This window comes from Danio rerio, chromosome 22 (assembly GCF_049306965.1).
Source record: "Danio rerio strain Tuebingen ecotype United States chromosome 22, GRCz12tu, whole genome shotgun sequence".
NCBI lineage: Eukaryota > Metazoa > Chordata > Actinopteri > Cypriniformes > Danionidae > Danio > Danio rerio.
Genome location: NC_133197.1, coordinates 39660769 through 39685000, shown reverse-complemented (window position 1 = coordinate 39685000; position 24232 = coordinate 39660769). Strand labels below are relative to the sequence as shown.

The following is a 24232-nucleotide window of genomic DNA, read 5'->3' as shown; positions in this document are numbered from 1 at the left end:
TAGAGCGCCATCTGCTGTTCAAAACTAGCCTAGAGCGCCATCTGCTGTTCAAAACTAGCCTAGAGCGCCATCGGCTGTTCAAAACTAGCCTAGAGCGCCATCGGCTGTTCAAAACTAGCCTAGAGCGCCATCGGCTGTTCAAAACTAGCCTAGAGCGCCATCTACTGTTCAAAACTAGCCTAGAAAGCCATCTGGTATTCAAAACAAGCCTAGAGTGCCATCTGCTGTTCAAAACTAGCCTAGAGCGCCATCTGCTGTTCAAAACTAGTCTAGAGCACCATCCAATGTTTAAAAACTAGCCTAGAGCATGCCGTCTGCTGTTAAACACTAGCCTAGAGCACCATCTGCTGTTAAAAACTAGCCTAGAGCAGCATCTGCTGATAAACACTAGCCTAGAGCAGCATCTGCTGTTAACAACCAGCATAGAGCACCGACAGCTGTTCAAAACTAGTATAGAGTGCCATCTACTGTTCAAAACTAGCCTAGAGCGCCATCGCCATCTACTGTTCAAAACTAGCCTAGAGCACCATCTGCTGTTCAAAACTAGCCTAGAGCGCCATCTACTGTTCAAAACTAGCCTAGAGTGTCATCTGCTGTTCAAAACTAGCCTACAGCGCCATCGGCTGTTCAAAACTAGTTTAGAGCACCATCCACTGTTTAAAAACTAGCCTAGAGCATGCTGTCTGCTGTTAAACACTAGTCTAGAGTGCCATCTGGTTTTCAAAACTAGCCTAGAGTGTTGTCTGTTTTTAAAAACTAGCCTAGAGCACCATCCACTGTTTGAAAACTAGCCTAGAGCAACATCTGCTGTTAAACAGCAGCCTAGAGCTTTATCTGCTTTTCAAAGCTAGCCTAGAGCGCCCTCTACTGTTAAACACTAGCCTAGAGCACCATCTGCTGTTAAGGACTAGCCTAGAGCGCCGTCTGCTGTTCAAAACTAGCCTAGAACGCTGCTGCTGTTCAAGGCTAGCCTAAAGTGTTGTGTGATGGTGGAATAGTGTCATTCTGTTGTTGATTTCTCATACTCTTGAATTTGCTCAGTCAATTTGAACGGTTTTCACATGTTTTTTTTCTTTCATAGGTAAGGTTATTGGAAAAAATGGCAAGGTGATCCAGGAGATTGTGGATAAATCTGGTGTGGTGAGAGTGCGCATCGAAGGGGACAATGACAACAAACTCCCTCGACAAGAAGTAAGACTTCTCAAAGCAGCACCAGAGATTAAGCCACTTCAGTGCTTTCACACACGATCGCTGCGTCCCAATTCATCTACTTGTACTGCAATTATCTCAACATCATCATCCACATTTCTGTCATATTTCATTTCCTTCCATGTTTTAGCAGCAGGGCGAGGCAGTGGCGCAGTAGGTAGTGCTGTCGCCTCACAGCAAAAAGGTCGCTGGGTCGCTGGTTTGAACCTCGGCTCAGTTGGCGTTTCTGTGCGGAGTTTGCATGTTCTCCCTGCCTTCGCATGGGTTTCCTCCGGGTGCTCCAGTTTCCCCCACAGTCCAAAGACATGCGTTACAGGTGAATTAAGTTGGCTAAATTGTCCGTAGTCTATGACTGTGTGTGTGAATGTGTTCGTGGATGTTTCCCAGAGATGGGTTGCGGCTGGAAGGGCATCCGCTGCGTAAAAACTTGCTGGATAAGCTGGCGGTTCATTCCGCTGTGGTGACCCCGGATTAATAAAGGGACCAAGCCAACAAGAAAATGAATGAATGAATTTTAGCAGCAGGTTAATCTGCCATTCACGAGTCTTAGGGTGCTTTCACACCTAGACTTTTGTTTCAGAGCTTAGTTGCCCAGTTAGCGCGGTTCGTTTGGCATAAGTGAATCCAGCAATCGCGCTCGGATCTGCGCCAAAACAATCGGTCCGAGATAGCCTGAATAAGGTGATCTCAGCTCGATTGAAACGAACTCTGAAGCGGATCGATTGAAGTGAGAAAGCGATAAGATCCGAGCTCGGCTATATCACAGTGTTTTATGGATATATAACAGGCATACGGCTATATGAAGAGAGAATTATGTGAAGGGCGGGAGATCATTCCAGACATCCCAAGTCTCCCGGAGATTCCAGGAGTCTCCCGCAAATGCACAGAGACTCCCGGATGCCTGCAAACAAGTAATCTCCAGGTAATCGCGCGTCTCCCTCCCAGTCTTCAAATATATCGTGCACCCTTCTTACCCTTCCCCACCGCATCCCTCATCGCTCTTCAGACACGTTGCCCGCACACTGTCAAACACCCCAAACCATTACCATCCCCCTGACAGCTGAGCGGGACTCTGCAAAATAAACCCTGAAACTCTAACCAATGTGAGGAGAGTTTACTCACACCTGTCTTGTTTTAGCTATTTTGGTCCGTTTAGAAACTTTGCCGTCTAAAAGCGAATCGCACCAAGAGCAAAGAGCAACATTGTAAAAGTTTTAATCCCTGTTTCAGAACAACAGAATCTACTCAGAGGTGTGAAAGCACCCTTAATGCAGAGAAATCTCCTCAGGTGGTACAGAATGCTGCATTCAGAAGTTAATGCCCAAACTAGGGTTGAGTACCGTTACCTAGGTAACTGGTTGGCACTGGACTGAATCAGCGTATCAGTTTCAATGCCACTGGTGCTGCAACAAGTACGTAAGAAGCATCAAGCTGTACATCAAAGGCACACATAGGTGCACGTTGTCACACCATTTCTAAACATGTAATTCTAAACAACCTTGAGGGATACGGACGCTGTTATCGATGCTAGGCGTTTGTTCTTGTTCTCAGCGACATATAAAAGGCAACACGCGCAGTACTGTCCGGTGAGCGACTCCCTTCATCATCATGCATGATCGCGTTCAATCAATTTGCTGAAACTAAGCGTTCTAAAGTATAGCTGTATTTTACAAGCAAGGATTCTGACAGCAGCAAGAAGCAGATGCTCTGCAAAAGTTGCGTGTTGGGGGGTAAACACGTCAAACTTGATGAAACATTTGAGGGCGCATGGAATTAACTTAATGCACTGTCTTTGACAGCTTGTGACATCATCTGGCACTTTCACTGAGTATGTTTACATGGACACCAATACTCATGATTAGGATAAATCTCTGATTAAGAGTCTACCATAAACAGAGATTTTAAATCACCATGAAGCACCACAGACACCCGCGTCACGAAGTGCACACCGATTTGTATTACACATACTGTAGTATAATATGCGCATTGGGGCGCAGCTATTGCGATGCAGCCAGCAAGCAGGCAATAATGTGTTTTATTATTTGCTTCCACAGGGAATGGTGCCGTTTACATTTGTTGGAACGAAGGAGAGCATCAGCAACGTACAGGTGCTGCTGGAGTACCACATCGCTTACCTGAACGTGAGTGTTTAGCAACTCTTCACAGACTCTTTAGAAGCATTGTGGAGATGCTCATATGTGTGTGTGTCTGTGTGTGCATGTGCAGGAGGTGGAGCAGCTGCGTCTGGAGCGTTTGCAGATTGATGAGCAGCTCCGACAGATTGGGATGGGCTTCAGATCCGTCCCAAACCGGCCTGCAGATAAAGAGAAAGGCTTCGGCCCTGATGAGAGCAGCAGTGGCTCCATCCACACCCAGCGCTCCTACAGGGGCAGAGGCCGCAGGGGGCCAGCACACACCTCTGCTTACGGTGCGAGATCCTCTCTCTTCTACTCCTCCTCCTCTTTCACTCTTTTCTCCTTTCTTCTACTTTTCCTCCTTTTCTCCTTTCTTCTCTTTCTTGTTTTTTTCCTTCTCCTTTTTTCTACTCTGTTCTGTTCTACTCTTTTATATTTTTCCTTCTCCTTTTGTTCATTCTTTTTGTTCTTTTTGTTCTTTTTGTTTGTTCGTTTTTTCGTTCTTTTTAGTTTGTTCTTTTTTTTGTTTGTTAGTTCTTTTCATTGGTTTGTGCTTTTCGTTAGTTTGTCCTTTTTGTTTGTTCTTTTCATTCGTTCATTTCATTTGTTTGTGCTTTTTGTTCGTTTGTGCTCTTTGTTCTTTTCGTGCGTTTGTGCTTTTCGTTCGTTCGTGCTTTTTGTTTGTTCGTTTTCGTTTGTTCATTTTGTTCACTCGTTCTTTTCATTCGTTCATTCTTTTCGTTCAGTTGTGCTTTTTGTTCTTATTCTCCTCATTTGTCCCCATCTGCTCTTCTCATGTTTCTCGTTTTTACTTCTTTTCTTGTTCTACTGTTCTGTTCTTCAATCTTATTTTTCTCCTCTTTCAGATCTTATTCTCCTTTCTTTTCTTTTTTGTTTCTTCTACTTTGGTTTTTATTCTCCAATTCTTCTTTTTTTCACTTCTGTTCTTCTGTTTTGTTCTTCCATCCTTGCCTTCTCCTCATTTAATTCTTCTCCTTTCTTTTCTCATTTTTTTCTTATCCAGTACTTCTCTTACATCTTCAGTTCTTCTTCTACTCTAGTTATTCTTCTCATTTCTTTCATGCTTCTCCTTCAGTTCTTCTATTCCTCCTTCAGTTCTTCTCCTCATTCTTCTTCGTCTGCTCTTGTTTTTCTTTTCTGTTCTTCCATTTTCGTCTTCTTTTTCTTCTTCAGGTCTCCTCCTGGTTCAGTTCTTGTGCTTGTTTTCTTTGTCTCCTCTTTTTTCTTCTGCTTCTCCAACTCCTCTTCATCTTCCCTTTCTCCCTTTTCTTCTTTTCCCTCTTTAGTTCTTCTTAATCAGACCTTTGTTGGTTATTTAAGTTGCTGTCGTCTTTCTATGAGTCTTGATCTTTTCATGTGTGATTAGTTTAAAGCAGTGAAACTGCTGCAGTATATCCTGCATTGACTAATAAAAGTCTTTATGTTTCTCCATTTCTCCTCAGGCACAAACTCTGAGCACTCCTACACCTCAGAAACAGACTCTGAGCGTAAAGCGGAGCTCAGCGACTGGTCTCTGGCAGCAGACGAGTCCGAGAGAAACCCTAGACCGCAGAGAGACAGCCGAAGGAGAGACCTGCGAGGGCGAGGAAGAGGAAGTAGAGGAAGAGGAGCCTCCAACTCCATCAGCTCAGGTTTTACAGCCTTATCAAAAACTGTCTGCATGAAACAGGGGGCCGGTGTTCTGCATAGCTAGCTCTATATTTCTTCAACACCTGCCTGGAAGTTTCTAGTATAGACTGAACTTGATTACCGTTCAGGTGTGTCTAATTGGGGTTGGCTAAGCATAATTTTTAGATATTTGGACTAGAAACAAGACAAAACTTATCAAGTAAGAACAGCATTTTTGTTTGTAATGTGGTTATTAAGTGTGCTTGTTCTGTGTCAGTGCTGAAGGATCCGGACGGGAACCCGTATAGTCTGCTGGACAACACTGAGACAGACCAGACGGCCGATACTGATGGCAGTGAGTCTCAGATGAACACGAGCCGCCGCAGACGCTCTCGCCGTCGCCGCACCGATGAGGACACCACAGTCATGGATGGCATGAGCGAGTCTGACAACGCCTCACTCAGCGAGAACGGCCTCGGTAAAAACAACTACAACACATTGATTTGATTTAGTCATTCTTTTGCAAGGAAACGTAACTGTTTTGTCAGTTTAGTAGCTAATTCGTAAAATTCTGCACGGAAATATGTACAATATTATTTTAGTCATTCTTTTGCTCTGTAGTCTCTTGAGGAAACATAACCAACTATTTTACATTTTGTTAGTTTAGTGGCTAATTCATGCAAATTCATATAAGTTTAGAGAGATTAAGTCATTCTGTAGCTCCGGTTTCTGCAGCAGGATCTCATGGGGAAACGTATCTATTTTATGTTTTGTCAGTTTAGTGCCTAATTTGTACAAATTCTTACAAAAATATTATGATTTTATTCATTCTTTTGCTTTTTACACTCCAGCCTGATCTTGCGAGAAAACAACTGTTTTATGTTTTGTCAGTTTAGTGGCTAAATCATATGAATTTATAAAAGTTATGTTGTGCGAAAATTTACTATTCATTTAGTCTTTCTTTTGCTTTAGTCATATTCCAATATTCCAGCCTGATCTCACAAGGAACAAAACTATATTACGTTTTGTCAATTTAGTGGTTTATTCAAACAATTTCAGTCATGAGATAATGTAAGATTTTATTTAGTCATTCTTTTGGTTCGTATTCTCCTGCCTGATCTCACTAGGAAACATAACTATTTTGCGTTTTGTCAGTTCATGCGAGTTCAGTCATACAAAAATGTTGGATTTTTAAAGGGAGGCGTGGCACCAGAGCCCACCCCTAATCCCAACTGTCATTGGGGGGGTGAGCAAATCATAATAAAATAATCGACTAAAATCATACAAATTTAGTTTATTGGCGAATCCAAATTAATACTGTTGTTTGAAAATGTAATTTAGTCATTCTTTGGTTCCGTATTCTCCAGCCTGATCTCACTAGGACATGCAAATATTTTAGGTTTAGTCAGATTAGTGCCTAATTCATACAAATGTCTGATTTTTAAAAGAAGACGTGGCACTAAACTTTATCTGTAAACCTAACCATTCCTGGGAGATGAGCAAATTGTACTAAAATTTCCGAATGAGATCATATAAAATCAGTTTAGTGGCTAGTTCGTACGAATGTATACGAGTTCAGTTGTACGGAAATGTATGATTTTATTTAGTCATTCTTTTGCTCCGTATTCTCCATCCTGATCACACCAGGGAACAACTATTTTGTCAGTTTAGTGCTGGGGTTTTCAATCTCAGTCCTGGAGGGCCGGTGTCCTGCAGATTTTAGCTCCAACTCGCTTCAACACACCTGCAGGGATGTTTCTAGAAAGCCCAGTAAAGCGGCAGTCACACTAGAGTTTGTGTGTGCGAAATTCTGTCGTACGGTGCTGCGAAAAGGGGCGGGATTAAACACGATGATTAGACATTTTAAAAAGCGAGCGATGGCTCCATGTTTTAAACTTCTGTCCAGAGAGGTCATGTTTTGATCCTTGATTGGTCTCACGCAGTCAAGTGATGCGATTTCGCAGGTCAGAGTTCACCAAGCCTGAACTTTGCACTGCACTGACCTGCTAAACTTGACGTATGATCCTGCATTTCCGGTCTGACGCATTCGCGTGCGTATGAATGGAAGTCTATGGGGAGAAAAGTCCAGTGTGACCGCAGCTTAAGAGCTTGATTAGCCAGCCCAGGTGTGTCTGATTGGGCTTAGAACTAAACTTTGCAGGACACCGGCCCTCCAGGACACCCTTAGTTTAGTGGCTAATTCGTACAAATTAATACAAAATGTGATTTGAGATTATAATGATATATATATTTTTGTTTTTAGACTACTTATTAATCAGAGATATAATTTATTTTAGAAAAAATTCATAAATTACAAGATCAACTTTGGATTTCAAGACAAACCTGTGATCATTACAACAAACAATATTAAGTTTAATATAAAAATGTTATTAACACTTTTAAAATGAATATTAAGACTTTAAATCTCAATTGTCAAAGTCAAGATTAAGATGCATTTTAAGTTGTAAGATATAAAACTAAATGGACAGAAATAAACTCAATGGCAGGATATCAGCTGATAAACTTTAAACTGCAATGTACTCAGAACGTCTGTAAATAAACTTGTATATAATTAAAACACATTTATATATAAACCCTAAATATAGATTTGTTCAATTGAATAACATTGACTACATGAAATAGAGGAATCCCTCAAACTGGCCGTCAGTATTTAAGGACTGGTGTTTTATAGATGAAGCTGAAGCCAAATCTCAGCGGCGCAATCGCAGCCGCCGCCGCCGTTTCAGACCTGCTGAGGAGAGGCAGCCAGGTAAAGCAGCTTCAATTAACACTGCATGACACGTGCTGTGTTTCCCTCCACCTATTTATATGCTCATTTTGGAATATTGCATACAAAAATACTGAAAGTAATGCAATATGAGCATAAAAACGTGAAAAGTAGAATAAACTTTTAATTCAGTAGGAAAAAAAATGTGCATAAACTCTGATGTAAACACATTTAGTGAATAAACTGATGTGATTTAGTTTCTGACAGATGCTGATCAGATATACATGTGAGTTTGAGGGGCTTTGCATTAATGTTGGTTTGCAGCAGATGTTTCCAGCTTTACATTGTTGCAGATCTGAAACGCTGTTCTGCTGATTGTAAAAGGCCTCAGCCCTCCATCAGTCCATCATCACAGTGCTTCAGTAGTATTATTATTCTATTATTATTCCCTCCAGAACTGTCTTGAGCATCTGTCTGCACTCGTACAGTGTGTCTCGCCACGTTTCGTCTTCGTTTTCTGAGGCGCAGACTCATTTCTTAGGGTGCTTTCACATCTGTAGTTCGCTTCATTTGGTCCCGACCAAGGGTAATAAATGATACATTGTTGCATTTTCTGCCGTCTTTGAGTCGTTTTCACACCACACTGCTGGCTTTGGTCCGAACCAGTTGAAACAAACCAAAATGCAGTCATCTGACAAAATCCACATCTCTCGTTGGCCAGATGTTGTTGAACACATTTCCTAAACTGCTTATTGATTGGTCAGAATTCACGTGCGGGAAAATGCCAGTGAACTCCCGCAGGAGAACAAAAACTTTTACTCTGGAGGGACGACTGCGCTGGCTGATTGTATCCCTGCTTTAGACAAACTATACATTTGGAGAATGAAGCGCGGCCGCGGCTGGAAAACAGTGTTTAATGCATCACTCGTCACTGCAGGAGGAGGCGTGAATTAATTTAGCTAAACTGTGACATGCTCATGTGGAAATATTACCAACAATCCATCAGGTAATGTTTTCCCCTCTCTCTCTCTCTGTTGGTAAAGCGCTGTCAACAAATATTTTCCTCCATATCCCACAGCGCATCGGCCTACGGCAGCTGGATTAGTCCAAAACGCGCAGTACTTTTTCCGGTTGGACCTGTTTTAGTACGGATCATATTCTCACCACAAATGAACCGCTCCAGGGTTCGTTTGAAAGCGTACCGAGACCACCTCTTCAAGCAGGTCTCGGTACGCTTATTTGGTCCGCTTTTGGTGCGCACTCGAGTACGATTGCTGCATTCTCACCTGCCCAAACCAACCCTACCAAAAGGGAAAACAAACTCTAGTGCGATTCAATCCAACTAAATAAAGCAGGTGTGAAAGCACCCTTAGAGAAGAAGAAACACCAGAGTGGCGAATCCCAATGCAGCAAACTCCACTTCTCTGCCTCATATTTGCTCCAGTGTGTCAGGAGGTGATGGTTTTGTTCTCTTTCGCTTCTCATTGACTGGAAACGCTGCTTCATTCGCAAATCTTTTACACGTCTTTCAAGTTTTTGCGCATAAATCTAGTTCACGTTATTTGAATGGAAACACAGCTACTGAATGCCGTTTTCAGCTCACCAACACGAGCCTGCTGGGATGGGATTTTCAGCCATTTGCGTGATCTTGATTGGAAAACTGGTGGAATATTAACTGGTTGTGAAATTGCATAATGATTATTATATTATAGCCGGTTTGTATTAATTTGCATGGTTTTTATAAAAAACGCATGTAGACTTTACACAATCTAGTTGTTTACCTGAGGATTCTGTGAGATGCAGTGGCGTATGCAGTGCAGTTGCCTCCTCCACTAAGCGTGATTTCTGCGACCACCACAACCCCCGCCCTCCCCCAACGAGTGTGATTTCCACGACCGTCAGTCATTGCAGTGATCGTCAGAACCCCTTCAGTAACCCCTGCAGGGGTGCATCCGCATTTTGCGATACGCCACTGGTGATATGCTCAATATTTATTGCCTGCATTTATGCACTGCTACGTCGTTTTTCAGTCTTGAAATATTGAAAATGATCCACGAATAATTTCAGTCCTTGATCGCTTAACTGGATGAATTTCAGAGCACTATTAGCTTAGCTCAGCATAGATCATTGAATCGGATTAGATCATTAGCATCTCGCTCAAAAATGATAGGAGTTTTGATTATTTTTACTATTTAAAGCTGGACTTATATTGTGTACTGAGACTGACAGAAAATAAAAAGTTGTTATTTTCTATGCTGACATGGCTAAAACTTAAATTCCCATTCTAGCGTAATAATTAAGAAACTTTCCTGTTGTAGCATGACTGCAGCAGTGCAATATTACGCTGAAACTTTAAGGCAAGTCATTTTACTCGGCGGCCATCTTTGAAACGCTTCTTAAGCGGTATGCTCGGGCATTCGATTTGAATGGGGGAAACATCAAATCGAGATGCTAACGGTCTAATCCGATTCAATGATCTATGCTAAGCTAAGCTAACAGTGCCCCCGCCAGACTCTGGAATCCACTGAATGGTTTAAAAAATGGTGAAACTCGACTGAAAAGTATTATTTTAACTAAAATCTAAATGAAAATAATGATTCTGGGTTATTCTGATGCATATAAATGCACCTGCTCTCTAGAGTCTCAACTTTAAGAGCATTTTGTCAGAGGTGAAGCGCTCGTCTGCACTCACACAAATGCTTGTGCTGTTATTTGAGAATAATCCAGATCATCGTCATCTGTTGCAGTTACTGTGGCCGATTACATATCGCGAGCTGAGTCCCAGAGCCGACAGACAAACCCCAGAGACACGAGGAAGAGCAAGAAGGACATGGTAATGTACAATTCACTCTATTCACAAACCATGAGCTGTCGGTGCAAAAGCGTAGTGGTTAGCGCGCCGACATATGGTGCAATAGCACATCAGGGCGTTGCGAGTTCGAATCCCGGTTAGAGGACATTTCCCTACCGTACCCCCTCTCTCTCTCTCCCACTTCGCTTCCTGTCTCAATACTGTCCTATCTAATAAAGGCAAAAAGGCCAAAAAGAAATCTTAAAAAAAAAAAAAAAAAAAAAAAATTATATATATATATATATATATATATATATATATATATATATATATGAACAAAACAAACAAACCATGAGCTAAGACTATTAACTCAATAAACTGCCTATTGATTGTTATTAAGGTAGTGTTAGGATTAGGGATTTGGAATAAGATCAAGCGCTAATAAACGGTTCAAATCTTTATTATTGGCAGGTAGTAAATGGTGTTATTTGATAGTTCACCTAATGTTTACAATGTATTTATATAACATTGCTAATCTTAACATTTTATCAATGATATCGGTTATTTGTAGGGATGCACCGATAGCATTTTTTTCAATCCGATCCCAATACCAAAGTTCTGAGTATCGACTTGTTTTTAAGTATAATATAGTTTCTATAGTTCTTGTGATAAACTCAAACAACATATCTTCTTGAGTAAAAATAACTGTATATGACAGACGACACAGCTAACTAAAACATGATGCTAGCTGTAAACTAGGCTTCATTACTTGAGCATTCGTTGTGACATTGATCTGTTGTGGTCCAGCTTATGTTCCCTTTTTAATCTTAAGATTTTTCTTTGAAATCCGTAATAAGCTTCCACTATTGACCCTTATCAAAACACAAACTGCTTTGTTAAATAAAATAAATATAAATAAAATGACAGTGAATTATTCACAGTTTCAGAGTAGCCTATATTAGGCTAAATCATTTCCTGTTAATGACAATTCATATTACACCAGGATTTAGAAACTTTTCACATGATACAGCGGTAAAGCAACCATCACACACTTCTCCTCAGAGCTCGCCAGAACTGAACTGAGCTCCCATACATGCGTGCTTACATCTCAAAGGTAAAACTACCACAGGAGTCCTCTTAAAGGGGACATGACATTTATACACAATGCATATCAAACATTAAGCGACCGTTACAATATCGCAATAATTAACTCCGAAAAAAGCTGCGCAATCACTACCAGACTGCTGTTGTGTTTGCGTTAAGGAGGGACGAGGCTGAATCCAGCATCTTATTTGCAGCTTCTTATTGACCCTATCCAGTCCACCTTAAAAACAGCAAGGCTTCTGTTTTTCAGCGTCGCGCTTAAGAAAACACGACAGTTTTAATCTAAGCAAGGGCTTATTATGCGGTCCTGGTGCCATCTGTGAATGTTAATACACTATGGCAGGCTAATGGCCGCCGACGAGCTCTCTTAGAAATTGTGAATATTTTAAAAAATTGTAATATATTATATATATATTAAATATTATAATATTTTTTCTCCTAGAGAAAGTCTTATTTGTTTTATTCTGGCTAGAATAAAAGCAGTTTTTATTTTTTTAAACACCATTTTAAGGTCAAATTGATTAACAATATATTTTTTCAGTAGTCACAGAACAAACCATCATTATACAATAACTTGCCTAATTACCCTAACCTGCCTAATTAACCTAGTTAAGCCTTTAAATGTCACATTAAGCTGAATAGAAATGTCTTGAAAAATATCATTTCACTGTTGTATAACCGTGCTGAGAATTCAACAGTTTGTAATCGTGCCACACCGTTCCAGGCTCAGTGGAGAAACAACCGTAACTGTACCGAACTGTTCTTAGAATAGTTCAGCACGATAGTGGAAAAGCAGCTAATGATAAAAAACACAGCCGAGGAAACTCTCAGATGCTTTCAGAGAAAGAAACTCAAGCTGTAGAATGGTAAACTCACACCTGAGCAATGCGTGCAACTCCAGTAGACTTGTAAAAGGAGCCTGTCTCAAATAAACAAGGGCAGAGTGCTCCTTTAAGACTCTTTTAATCTGATTTCTTGTTGAGTGAATGTATTTGCTGTGGACACTCGGTCAGTTCTGACGTGTTGTGTTTGCTCTACAGACTCGAGGAGACTTTATATCCGAGCACAGCGCTGCTGAATCTGTGAGCAACGGCCCCAATAACGCAGACGAACCGAGCGAATCAGCCAAAGCCGTGGTCAACGGAGTCTCGTAATCATCTCCCAACTCAACACAACTCATAACCTTGACCATTCGACAACAGTGCTCGTACAAGCTTGCCAAAGATAAGACGTACAGACTTCCACATCCTCGATTGCACTTTTCAGTTCCTCACAACTGATGAATACAACGGTTATGACGAAAACGAAACGAGGAAAAACAAAACGAGTTACACCTTTGTATGTTGTGCCTTCAGAGCGTAGTTTCAACATGATGTTGGCTGGCTATAGAGAAAAACAAAACAAACACACACACAAAACGACAACTTGTCTGAACACACAAAGACTCCCAGACATCCTTAGCTGCTTTTTGTTACGTTTTAATATGCAACCACTTCTTCACGAGGGGTTATGGGGGGGGGATGTTTTGCACTGAATAGTCATTTCTTGACCTTTAGAATAATGTTAGTCTGGAAACTGGTCTGCTAACTCTGTCCATTTTAAATGCTGTATGTAAAGACGATTGAATTGGGGTTTCATCCTTTTGCCTGTTGAGTTTTAACGGCGGCAACCGAGACCGTTTTGCTACAGGAGCCTTTTTTTCTGGTTTATTTATTTTAGGAAGAAGAAAAATGTACAGTATTTAAAATTAACTACGCAGTTGTTTTTAACACTAAACTGCCTGGACGGCTCGGCACGCAGATTGGACTACTGAAAGAGCGGATTGTTTTCCAGATGTTCGGTTGCGTAAACCGCGTTCGATTTAGTCCTTTGGGGTTTTTTTTAAAGATCATTCTGGTTGTTTGATGTGCAATATGTTTTGTATGCAGGTAGTTCATAAAGAAATGAATAAATAAACATTTGATCTTCCAGCCGACCTTTCAAAGTTGGTGTATCCGTTGTGATGGTTTCTTTTTTGGTTTTCTAAAAAAAAAAACCTAATAGACTACACCGAAAAGCCAAGTAAAACACAAAGTCTAAGGTGAAACTTCAACATTATAAGAGCAAAGTAAACTCCAATAATGCTATTTACAACTTTTATATATAAATAATGGGTTCATTTTACAATTATGGTGGTCGATTTTGTGTAATTATGTAAAATATATTATAAAAATTATATATTTAAGTTATTATGGTAGCTTAAAAAACAACAACAAACTTTTATACTACATCAACGTATTATTTTTCCATCTTCTTCTTAGACTAACTTAAAAACGCATTTCCTCCTAGATGGCTCATACAACCAAACTAACTCCAAACTGGTCTGACTCGGGTCGCTATATCTTTTTGCTATATCTTTTGCTATAAATGATCCGACTTACGGTTTTCCCAAAAATGACCTTGAAAAGCCCCATTGACTTAACATTGCACCAAACTTCATGACCGCATAACTTTGCCCCAGACTGTCATACAGACTTAAGTTTGGGCTCATTTAACTCAGACTACCAATTTGCCAATCACTGATGACCTTTCAACTTACTAGCCACACCCTAGCAACTGTCCTATAGACCTTTATTATAAAAAAAAAAAACTGCCATTGTCTTTACATTGGACATACAACAAACAGAACCATACTAGCAACATACCAATCCATACTAGAAACATACTAACAAACATACTAGCAACATACCAATCCATACTAGAAACATACTAACAAACATACTAGCAACATACCAATCCATACTAGAAACATACAAACATACTAGCAACATACCAATCCATACTAGAAACATACTAACAAACATTTATGTATGCAACATGCTAATTCATAGTAGAACCATGTTAACAGCATGCTATAAACATACTAGCAGCATGCTAATTCATACTAGATTACCTTCCGATAACACTTTTTTTTTGTTTGTTTACACTGTAATAAACCGAAATGGAGTGAATCTGATTTGGGCCACAAACAGTTGCAGGAAAATTTAATAGTTTCCATAGGAACAAAAAAAAAAGATCAGACCTTGATAGATTTCTTTTCTGATTACAATTGATTGCTACTGTTCACACTGTAATAAACCAAAATGGAGTGAATCTGATTTGGGCAACGCACAGCTGCAGTGAAGCTCATTGGTTTACATATAAAACAGACCAGACACCAATGGATCTACATTTGATTTTTGCTGTTCACACTGTATTAAGCCAAAATGGAGTGAATCTGGTTTGGGTCATGCTCAGCTGCAGGAAAGCTCATTGGTTTTTAAATCAAAAACAGATCCGAACCCAATGGATTTAGATTCAGATTACATTTGATTTTTGCTGTTCACACTGTAATTAACCAAAATAGAGTTAAACTGATTTGGGCCATAGCCACACTCTGCTGCTGTAAAGCTCATTGCTTTGCCTATGAAAAACATCAGACCCCAATGGATTTACATTCAATTTTTGCTATTCACACTTTAAGGAACTAAAACGGAGTGAATGCGATTTGGGCCATGCTCAGCTGCAGAGTGCAGTGAAGCTCATTGGTTTTCATATCAAACAGACCAGACACTAATGGATCTATATTCAAAATACATTTGATTTTTGCTGTTCACACTATATTAGGCCAAAATGGAGTGAATCTGGTTTGGGCAATGCTCAGCTGCAGTGAAGCTCATTGGTTTTCATATCAAACAGACCAGACACTAATGGATCTATATTGAGAGTACATTTGATTTTTGCTGTTCACACTGCATTAAGCCAAAATGGAGTGAATCTGGTTTGGGCAATGCTCAGCCGCAGTGAAGCTCATTGGTTTTTTTCATATGAAAAAAGATCAGACCCTAATAGTTTTACATTCAGATTACATTAGATTCTTACTGTGCAAACTTGTAATAAACCAAAATGGAGTGAATCTGGATTGTGTCACGCTCAGTCGCGTTAAACTTCATTGGTTTTCATATGAAAAAATAGATGCTGATTTTCACTGTTGACACCGTAATAATCTGAAATGGAGTGCGTCTGATTTGGGCACCGCTCAGTTTGCTCATTTTTAAATAAAAAGAGATCAGATCTAGATGACAACATGGTGTTTAATAATCGCAAAATAAATCGACTGCATTCATTCACACATCTGAAGAAGATTTATTTCTTAGCTTGTCCGTCAAGTAAATCCTTCGCCTCGTTGATTTTCGCTGCCAGATATGGGGATCCACCTGTCAATAAAACACGACACTGAGCACTTTATAGGCTGAATGATTTCTTATGTTGCATTAAGCCAGGAGAAGGACTGACCTCGGTCAGGATGGTTTAAAATCATCAGCTTTCTGTGAGCCTCTCTGATCTTTGTTTTGTTAGCGGTGGGGCTAATGGAAAAACACAAGAGAGGGAAATGCACACGGGTCAAACTTGCTTTCTCCTTTCAAAATCATTCGTATGATGGCTCAGAAATATAAATAAACCACTGTTATAAAAAGGCAATACTTAGGTTATTAGTATTCCTGTTTTAATTTAGTCTACTAGGCTTGGGCGATTGGCAAATTTTGATACCGTCAAAACTATCCTCCCTATTTTACCCCGGTATCTGGTATTACGGTGCATAATAAAAACAATGATGACGTAAGGCTCAGACGGCCTCACCAAACTGTTGGCTTGTGCCTAAACCATTCAGAAACTGAATACCGTATATGCTACCTTAGGTTTGCGGTCATCTGTTTGTCTTGTTCGAATTAGAGATCTGTGCAGGAAGCTCTCTCTCATTCACACACACACAGAAAGAGAGACTGCACCAAGCGATGCATAGCACCACGCTCTCTCTCTCTCTCTCTCTCTCTCTCTCTCTCTCATTAACACACACCCTCACAGCATCCACGCAGCCCACTCCCTTTCAAATTACACCAGAGTTACCGACCGCTCCCGCAATTTATTCGGAAATTTATTCCCGCACCACAAGAAATCTGGTCGTGAACGAACTATGATAAGAAATGTTTTGAAAAAATCTGCTCTGCGCTAAACAGAAAACGGGGAAAAAAATAAACAAGCCGTCTAATTATTCAGGGGGGCTAATAAATCTGACTTCACCTGTATACACCAAACATCTTTAAGAAGAATAGAACAATATATACATTTAAATTCAAACAAGTTATTGCAAACAAAACATGCAAACTACAACATTTCAACTCATTTTTTAAAATGTCGATTTTTTTTTCCTGTTTATTAAAATGTAACTTATTTTCTCTCAACATATTAATTTGGGTGTACTCATTTTTGGACTGAGATCTTCAGTTTATTTGTTGTTAGATTAGATCCAAATTCTGCTTTGGTACTGAATAATCTAATGTATACGCACAAACATATCATTATAAAGCATTCTGTTGAAATAATCATGTAAAATATTGATCTGTGAGGGGTGTACATTGCTATACACTATATGTAGTATATGAATGACTAAGTTTATTAAAGAAAATATATTAACCAGTTAAACTCTGTGACGTCATCGACTTTCGCTTTAAGATTTAAAGGGCTCGCATTGCACCAGACCCCTGTAAGTGGTTTCGTTTGAAAGTGTAGAATCTATATTTTATGCACATATGCATCACTTTGGTTTTTATTCTTCTGTACAAAAGTTATTTACACTTAAATACACAGTATTTTGGATACCCGAGCTGGGTATTGAACATTGGTTCATTTTCATATTTTTCATATGACACATGTACAAGTTATAGCTCAAATGAAAGCTCCTGCTGGTGCTCATATGGTTCTAGCGTTCTGTTTACTGAATTATATTCACATATAAAACAGTTGCTGAATGAATCCATTTATGAATACATTTATGATCAATAAGCAGCCCCAGATAGCACAGACAGCTCATCTCTTACCTTATGCTGTGCGCTTCAGGGCCATTCTCCTCTGTTTTTGAGCTGATGTGCATAAGTAATCCTTTTATATGTCTGACGTGCTCCAAACACAGTGAATTATGTTTGATCAAACAAAATAATAGTGAAATATGAACACAATGATCGCTCCCTGTGGCTTGTACAGCACCTCTCATCAGTTGGAACACAATAACTTCTGCATAGATTATGGTGGAGACATTTTTCTGTTTTCTTATGATTACAGACATGTGCAGGAACCACCAACATTAATTACAGCACGCTAGAGCACACACAACCTGAAAGGTACACTTTCACATTTGAGTTTATTAAAAAAAAAAAAAAAAAAAAAGTGCCTCTTTTTTAGGTGTTTATTATAACACAGACAACATATACAGGTATTTTAAACACTTTCAATAGTGTTTTATGAAAATTCAAAGGGTTTTCTTTAAAATGAGGCCAAATTTTTGCATTTACACCTCTGCATGTGGATTTGGGAAGCTTTTAAATTTGGGTAGGCAAAATCCAGGCGGAAATCCCAAAATAACAGCAGAGTTTAACTGGTTAAGAAAGCACTGACTGAAATAAAGAAGTAGGCTACATTTCTTCAAGAATTACTTTAAAGCTGCAAACTGAGCTGAGCAGCAGCCTCACTTTAATACAGGGTGCGGGAAACACACTTGTTAAAGGGAGAGCAGCATTCTGCAGCGGTTTCGATATTAAATTAAAAATCCCGCTGCTTGTGTGTGCACGGCTCTTGCCATTATTCTTAAACTTAATGTGCTGAAGTTAAGCACATTTTGTATGTTACAGTGAGCCTGCAATGCATTAAAACTTTTTCGTGCAAGCAACAATTGAATTAAGTATTTAATTTAACGTTATTAGACCTAGATTAAAGTGTATTTTTTTAATTGAGACGATCTGCAATTTCCTGTCAGCTTCTTTCTTGCTTTGTTGCAAGCTGTAGTTATCTAGATTATTTAACTAAACTCAGATTAGTTAGATCAAATCATCTGTAACTTGCTGTTATGAAACTAATTTAAGCGTGGATGTTTAGTTCGGCTCACTGAAGTCAAGCTTTTGTTTTTAATCCCCGCTTTTCTTAACCACTTTTGAGCCCCCAGGACAGAGTTTGGATACCCCCGGGTTAAACAATTAATTATATACATGCTATATACATCCTTAGTATCAATGAAAGCATATTTTACCTGACGCCGAGAATAAGAGACGCTTCTCTCCTGTTCATCTTAGGGTCAAATCCGCCTCTGTAGTATCCGCTACCGAATGCCTGTCGCACAAAACACAAGCAAAACAAAGTTATTAGCGAGTTTACAGAGGCCAACTCTGCATTGCACGATCTGAAAATATAACTTGCAGATTTGGACGCTTCCAGAGCTTGTTTCACTTGCGGCTCCATATGTTTCATGGCTCGCACCGCATAGCGACCTGCAAAAAACAGACGATTAGAAAACAATCGGCTGTAATTAAGCAACAGACGGATGTTTGTGTGATATTTCGCTGGAATCGTACCTGCGAACCCTGCTGCCGCCAAGGTAAGACCCACGGCCACCATAGTACTGGCCTGAAACACATTAAACAATCACCTCTGATTGAGCAATTTGCATTAATTGAGCTAATTTGCATTATTCTGAGCAAACCACACATCACACACGCCAATCATAAAACAATCCTTATATTATTCCTCAGCGCGGCATTGATTGTGTGATGTATTAAATTGTATCTCACAAATATACAGTGTTTTCCAATCAGCAGTGGTTTTTGCATGTAGTGAAGAACACCTTTAATAAACATCTCCAAAATTACTACATGATATCTTAGCATCTTTCATTTGAAATCAAATTTAGCATTTTTAAAAAATATATTATTTAATAATTTAAGTCACTTTTAATTTTAAATGACATTTTTCTCAAAAATACTTATATAATTATATATAGCTGCAGTAAAGGACATTGATTTTCATATGGAAACAAAAAAGATCAGGCCCAAATGGATTTACATTCAGATTACTAACGATTTTTTACTGTGCACACTGTAATAAACCAAAATGGAGTGAATTTGGTTTGGACCATGCTCAGCTGCAGTAAAACTCATTGATTTTTATATGAAAAAATGATCAGACCCAAATGGATTTGCATTCAGATTACAATACAAGTTTTGCAGTTCACACTGAAATAAATCAAATTGGAGTGAATCTGATTTGGGCCACGGTCAGCCGCAGCAAAGCTCATTGGTATTCATATGTACAACAGATCAGACACCAATTGATCTACATTCAGATTACATTAGATTTTTGCTGTTTACACTTGTAATAAGCCAAATTGGAGTGAATCTGATTTGGGCCACTGTCAGCCGCAGCAAAGCTCATTGGTATTCATTATAAAACAGATCAGACACCAATTGATCTACATTCTGATTACATTAGATTTTTGCTGTTCACACTTGTAATAAGCCAAATTGGAGTGAATCTGATTTGGGCCACAGTCAGCCGCAGCAAAGCTCATTGGTATTCATATGACAAACAGATCAGACAACAATTGATCTACACTCGGATTACATTAGATTTTTGCTGTTCACACTGAAATAAATCAAATTGGAGTGAATCTGATTTAGGTCATGGTCAATCACAGCAAAGCTCTTTGGTATTCATATGTAAAACAGATCAGACACCAATTGATCTAGACTCGGATTACATTAGATTTTTGCTGTTCACATTGAAATAAATCAAATTGGAGTGAATCTGATTTGAGCCACGGTCAGTTGCAGCAAAGCTCATTGGCGTTCATTTGAAAAACAGATCAGACAACAATTGATCTACATTCAGATTACATTAGATTTTAGCTGTTCACACTTGTAATAAGCCAAAATGGAGTGAATCTGATTTGGGCCACGGTCAGACGTAGCAAAGCTCATTGGTATTCATTTAAAAAACAGATCAGACACCAATTGATCTACATTCAGATTACATTAGATTTTTGCTGTTCACATTGAAATAAATCAAATTGGAGTAAATCTGATTTGAGCCACGGTCAGTTGCAGCAAAGCTCATTGGCGTTCATTTGAAAAACAGATCAGACAACAATTGATCTACATTCAGATTACATTAGATTTTTGCTGTTCACACTTGTAATAAGCCAAAATTGAGTGTATCTGATTTGGGCCACGCTTAGCTGCCATAAAAGTCATTCGTTTTCATACGAACAATGATCAGACCCCAACTTTATTTACATTCAGAGCACATTTGACTTTTTGCTGTTCACACTGTAATAAACCAAAGAGGAGTGAATCTGATTTAGGCCAGGCTCAGCAGCAGTAAAGCTCATTGTTCTGCAAATGAAATAAATATCAGATCCCAATGGATTTACATTCAGTTTACATTCGATACCTATTATATATAGTAATAAAAATGTATGTTTTGCATGATAATAAACCAAAATGAAGTGAAACTGGTTTGGGTCATATCTAAAAGTGATTACACGATATCCTAGTATCTTTAATGTTAAAAATTTTGATATAATTTTAAACTTTATTATATATTATTTAAAGCTATTTTTAATCTTTACGTGATTTTTTTTGGATAAATTAATTTAAATAATTCATACATTTATAATTTTGTATGTTAATTTGGATTGTAGTGCCAGCATGGTGGCGCAGTGTGTAGCACAATCGCCTTACAGCAAGAAGGTTGCCGATTCTAGCCTCGGAAGGGTCAGTTGGCATTTCTGTGTGGAGTTTGCATGTTCTCCCACGTGTTGGCGTGGGTTTCCCCCACAGCCCAAAGACATACATTCATACTGTATTTCTCGAAAGTATTTTAACTTTAGCTTTTATGATATTGAAATTTAGACTATGTTGGAAATTTCCAGAATTTTGACAGTCATAATTTTGTCTTTTTATCTCTCAAATTCATTTCTCACCAAACTTTTCATCTCATAGTTTAGAGTATACGTTTATTTAAAACACGTCTCAAACTTACAATGTATTATGCTATAATTTACACACTTTTTGCTTATAATTATGATTCAATGTTTCATAATTGTTACATTTTATTTTATATAACTCACAATTTTGACTTTTTACTTTTTGACTTTTTAATTTTTATCTCATTAATATCAGTCCGTCACAAACTTTGTGACATAATTGAAACTTTATATTTTAATATTTCATTTTGTTTAAGAAAATATTAAAATTCCAGCTTTTGGTTATTATTATACAGATTATTATACTGTATATATCGATATTGTCCAGGTTGTTTCACACCCACAGCCCTGACTATTATTGCATAATTGTGTCATAATAATAATAATAAATAAATAAATCACAAATTTACAGTATAAAATTATATTTTTCAAAGTTTTTTAACAATGAATGTACCCACATTAAATAAACATATACACTCGATGCAATTATTGAAATACATACACATATTTTACCTCAGAAATCTCTAAAGATTAATTATTAGGTCACTATTAGTTAGCGAAGTGCTAATTCTGCCTCTCAGTTTCTTTGAAACTAACGATAAAACTCACCGAAATCGCGTTAAAATGAGTTGAAATGATGGAGAAGCACTCACCATGTTTTCCTGCTAAGATCTTGCGTTGTAATAGTCTATAATCATAACCTGAATCATAACTGACTGCTAAATGTCAAGCTCATGTGTTGTTGTTGTGGAGGCTTCTGAACTTCAAACAGCGACCTGCTGTAAACCGAGCCAGCACGTCGCAAAACCCAACGTCTTGTCGTAAGTCAAAACGGGTTTTTGCTAGAAGGGATACAGCTGCGGCCGGAAATTACGGAGGATTGTTTACAATACTTATTAAATGGTCCATTAGTTGTATTTTATAAACATCCCCCCCAACACGAGTCAGGCGAGACGGTCAGAGAGCAAATCCTTTGGTCAGAGCTCATTGGTGCAGAAATATGAAGGTAACCATAGTAACAATATCTGAAACGGTGGTTGTTTATTAATAAGTATTAAGAAGTTGGTCCTCAGCTGTGTTTTCAAAAGTGTTTTTGTATAAAAGGTCAAACTGACGGTAGGCTGTTGCTGGTTTATTTATAACATAAATATGTTTTGAGAAAATATATACACTCACCGGCCACTTTATTAGGTACACCTGTCCAACTGCTGGTCAACGCAAATTTCAGCAAATCAGCCAATCACGTGGCAGCAACTCAGTGTATTTAGGCATATAGACATGGTCAAGACAATCTGCGCACAACCATCTCTAGGGTTTACAGAGAATAGTCAGAAAAAAGAGAAAATATCCAGTGAGCGAACGTCGAAACTTGAGGTGGAACAGGAAACTGAGGCTACAATTCACACAGGCTCACCAAAACTGGACAATAGAAGATTGGAGAAGCGTTGCCTGCTCTGATGAGTCTCCATTTCTGCTGACACATTCAGATGGTCGGGTCAGAATTTGGCATCAACAACAGGAAAACATATCTGTCCTGCCTTGTATCAGCGGTTCAGGCTGGTGGTGGTGGTGTAATGGTGTGGGGGAGATTCTTTTGGCACACTTTGGGTCCATTAGTACCAATTGAGCATGGTGTCAATGCTGACCATATCCATCTCTTTATGACCACAGTGTACTTCCAGCAGGATAACGCACCATGTCATAAAGCTCAATCATCTCAGACTGGTTTCTTGAACATGACAATGAGTTCACTGTACTCAAATGACCTCCACAGTCACCAGAGCTCAATCCAATAGAGCACCTTTGGGATGTGTTGGAACGGGAGATTCACATCATGGATGTGCAGCCGACAAATCTGCAGCAACTGTGTGATGCTATCATGTCAATATGAAGCAAAATCTCTGAGGAATATTTCCAGTAGCTTGTTGAATCTCTGCCACGAAGGATTGGGGCAGTTCTGAAGGCAAAAGGGGGTCCAACCTGGTACTAGTAAGGTGTACCTAATAAAGTGGCCGGTGAGTGAATATTTAACTAGTCTAATTTCTGAAATACATACAATAAATATGTATCGTTATCTGTAAGAAAAGCAAACATAAGAACATTTGATACGTCTGTAGTGAGGATATTTAAGCATACGCGGCTTTTATATTTGTGAAAATAAAAGCAGTTTATCCCTCTATTTGGGCTAACGTTAGCTTCAGTTTTCTTTATGCACTTAAAAAGTTAGAAATATGACATAACATTTATTAGTTTTTTAAATTTCATGTTTTTTTTTTAACATCATGGTGTTTTAAATGGAGGTTCTTATTACTAAGGGAACCAGGGGCAGTGCTAGAGCCCATTTACTGGGGCACGTACCCCACTGGAAATGACCAGAGCTCCAGTAAATGCTTTGAGTTACGGTTTACTTTATATGTGAGTGTATACCTATAATGTAAAGCAGAGGTTCTCAAACTGTGGTATGAGTACCACTAGTGGTACGCAGGCTTAATTCTAGTGGCACGGGGAGGGGAAAGATGAATACAGTTTTAATCATTTGATGCATACGATAACACCAGTGTGATCAGCATTGGCTGTTCTCTAAAGCCTACGATCAAAGCGATGTGCTTAGAATGTTTACTTTAGTGCATCGAGTCATCAGCTGCAAAAAATCAATCCAAATGACGCAGAACTAGAGAAAAAGGTGCGTGGTGCTTGCAGATACGTGCTAGAGCAGTGGTCCCCAACCCTTGGGCCACAGACCGGCACGGGTCTATGGATCGAGTGGTACCAGGCTGCGCAAAATAATCATTTATTTTGCAAAATCT

General features: G+C 39.0%; 2 protein-coding genes and 1 long non-coding RNA gene across 9 annotated transcripts in view; 2 read left to right on the top strand and 1 right to left on the bottom strand.

The window, feature by feature from the left end:
• Nucleotides 1–13580, top strand: part of fxr1 (FMR1 autosomal homolog 1) — a 23251-nt gene extending 9671 nt beyond the window's left edge. The window contains exons 10-17 of one of the 2 annotated variants that reach the window (NM_001312881.1): nucleotides 1082–1191; nucleotides 3264–3350; nucleotides 3436–3637; nucleotides 4808–4996; nucleotides 5251–5451; nucleotides 7666–7743; nucleotides 10449–10534; nucleotides 12637–13566. In NM_001312881.1, coding sequence (NP_001299810.1) covers nucleotides 1082–1191; nucleotides 3264–3350; nucleotides 3436–3637; nucleotides 4808–4996; nucleotides 5251–5451; nucleotides 7666–7743; nucleotides 10449–10534; nucleotides 12637–12750 — 1067 coding nt within the window. In that variant the 3' untranslated portion in view covers nucleotides 12751–13566. Of the gene's footprint in view, nucleotides 1–1081; nucleotides 1192–3263; nucleotides 3351–3435; nucleotides 3638–4807; nucleotides 4997–5250; nucleotides 5452–7665; nucleotides 7744–10448; nucleotides 10535–12636 lie in introns of both variants that reach the window. The other variant, NM_201301.2, reaches the window with a different exon arrangement.
• A 2110-nt stretch (nucleotides 13581–15690) lies between these two features.
• dnajc19 (DnaJ (Hsp40) homolog, subfamily C, member 19) lies at nucleotides 15691–22173 on the bottom strand. The gene is given in 6 exon segments (NM_200761.1): nucleotides 15691–15831; nucleotides 15911–15981; nucleotides 18696–18775; nucleotides 18863–18933; nucleotides 19018–19069; nucleotides 22079–22173. Coding segments are annotated over 6 exon segments (348 nt in total). The 5' UTR covers nucleotides 22082–22173; the 3' UTR covers nucleotides 15691–15760.
• A 56-nt stretch (nucleotides 22174–22229) lies between these two features.
• Nucleotides 22230–24232, top strand: part of sox2ot (SOX2 overlapping transcript) — a 258951-nt gene continuing 256948 nt past the window's right edge. For 3 of the 6 annotated variants that reach the window (XR_011008310.2, XR_002456526.3, XR_002456525.3), the window contains exon 1: nucleotides 22244–22431. This is a non-coding gene — a long non-coding RNA (SOX2 overlapping transcript). Of the gene's footprint in view, nucleotides 22432–24232 lie in introns of all 6 variants that reach the window. The other 3 variants (XR_011008309.2, XR_012397970.1, XR_012397971.1) reach the window with 3 other exon arrangements.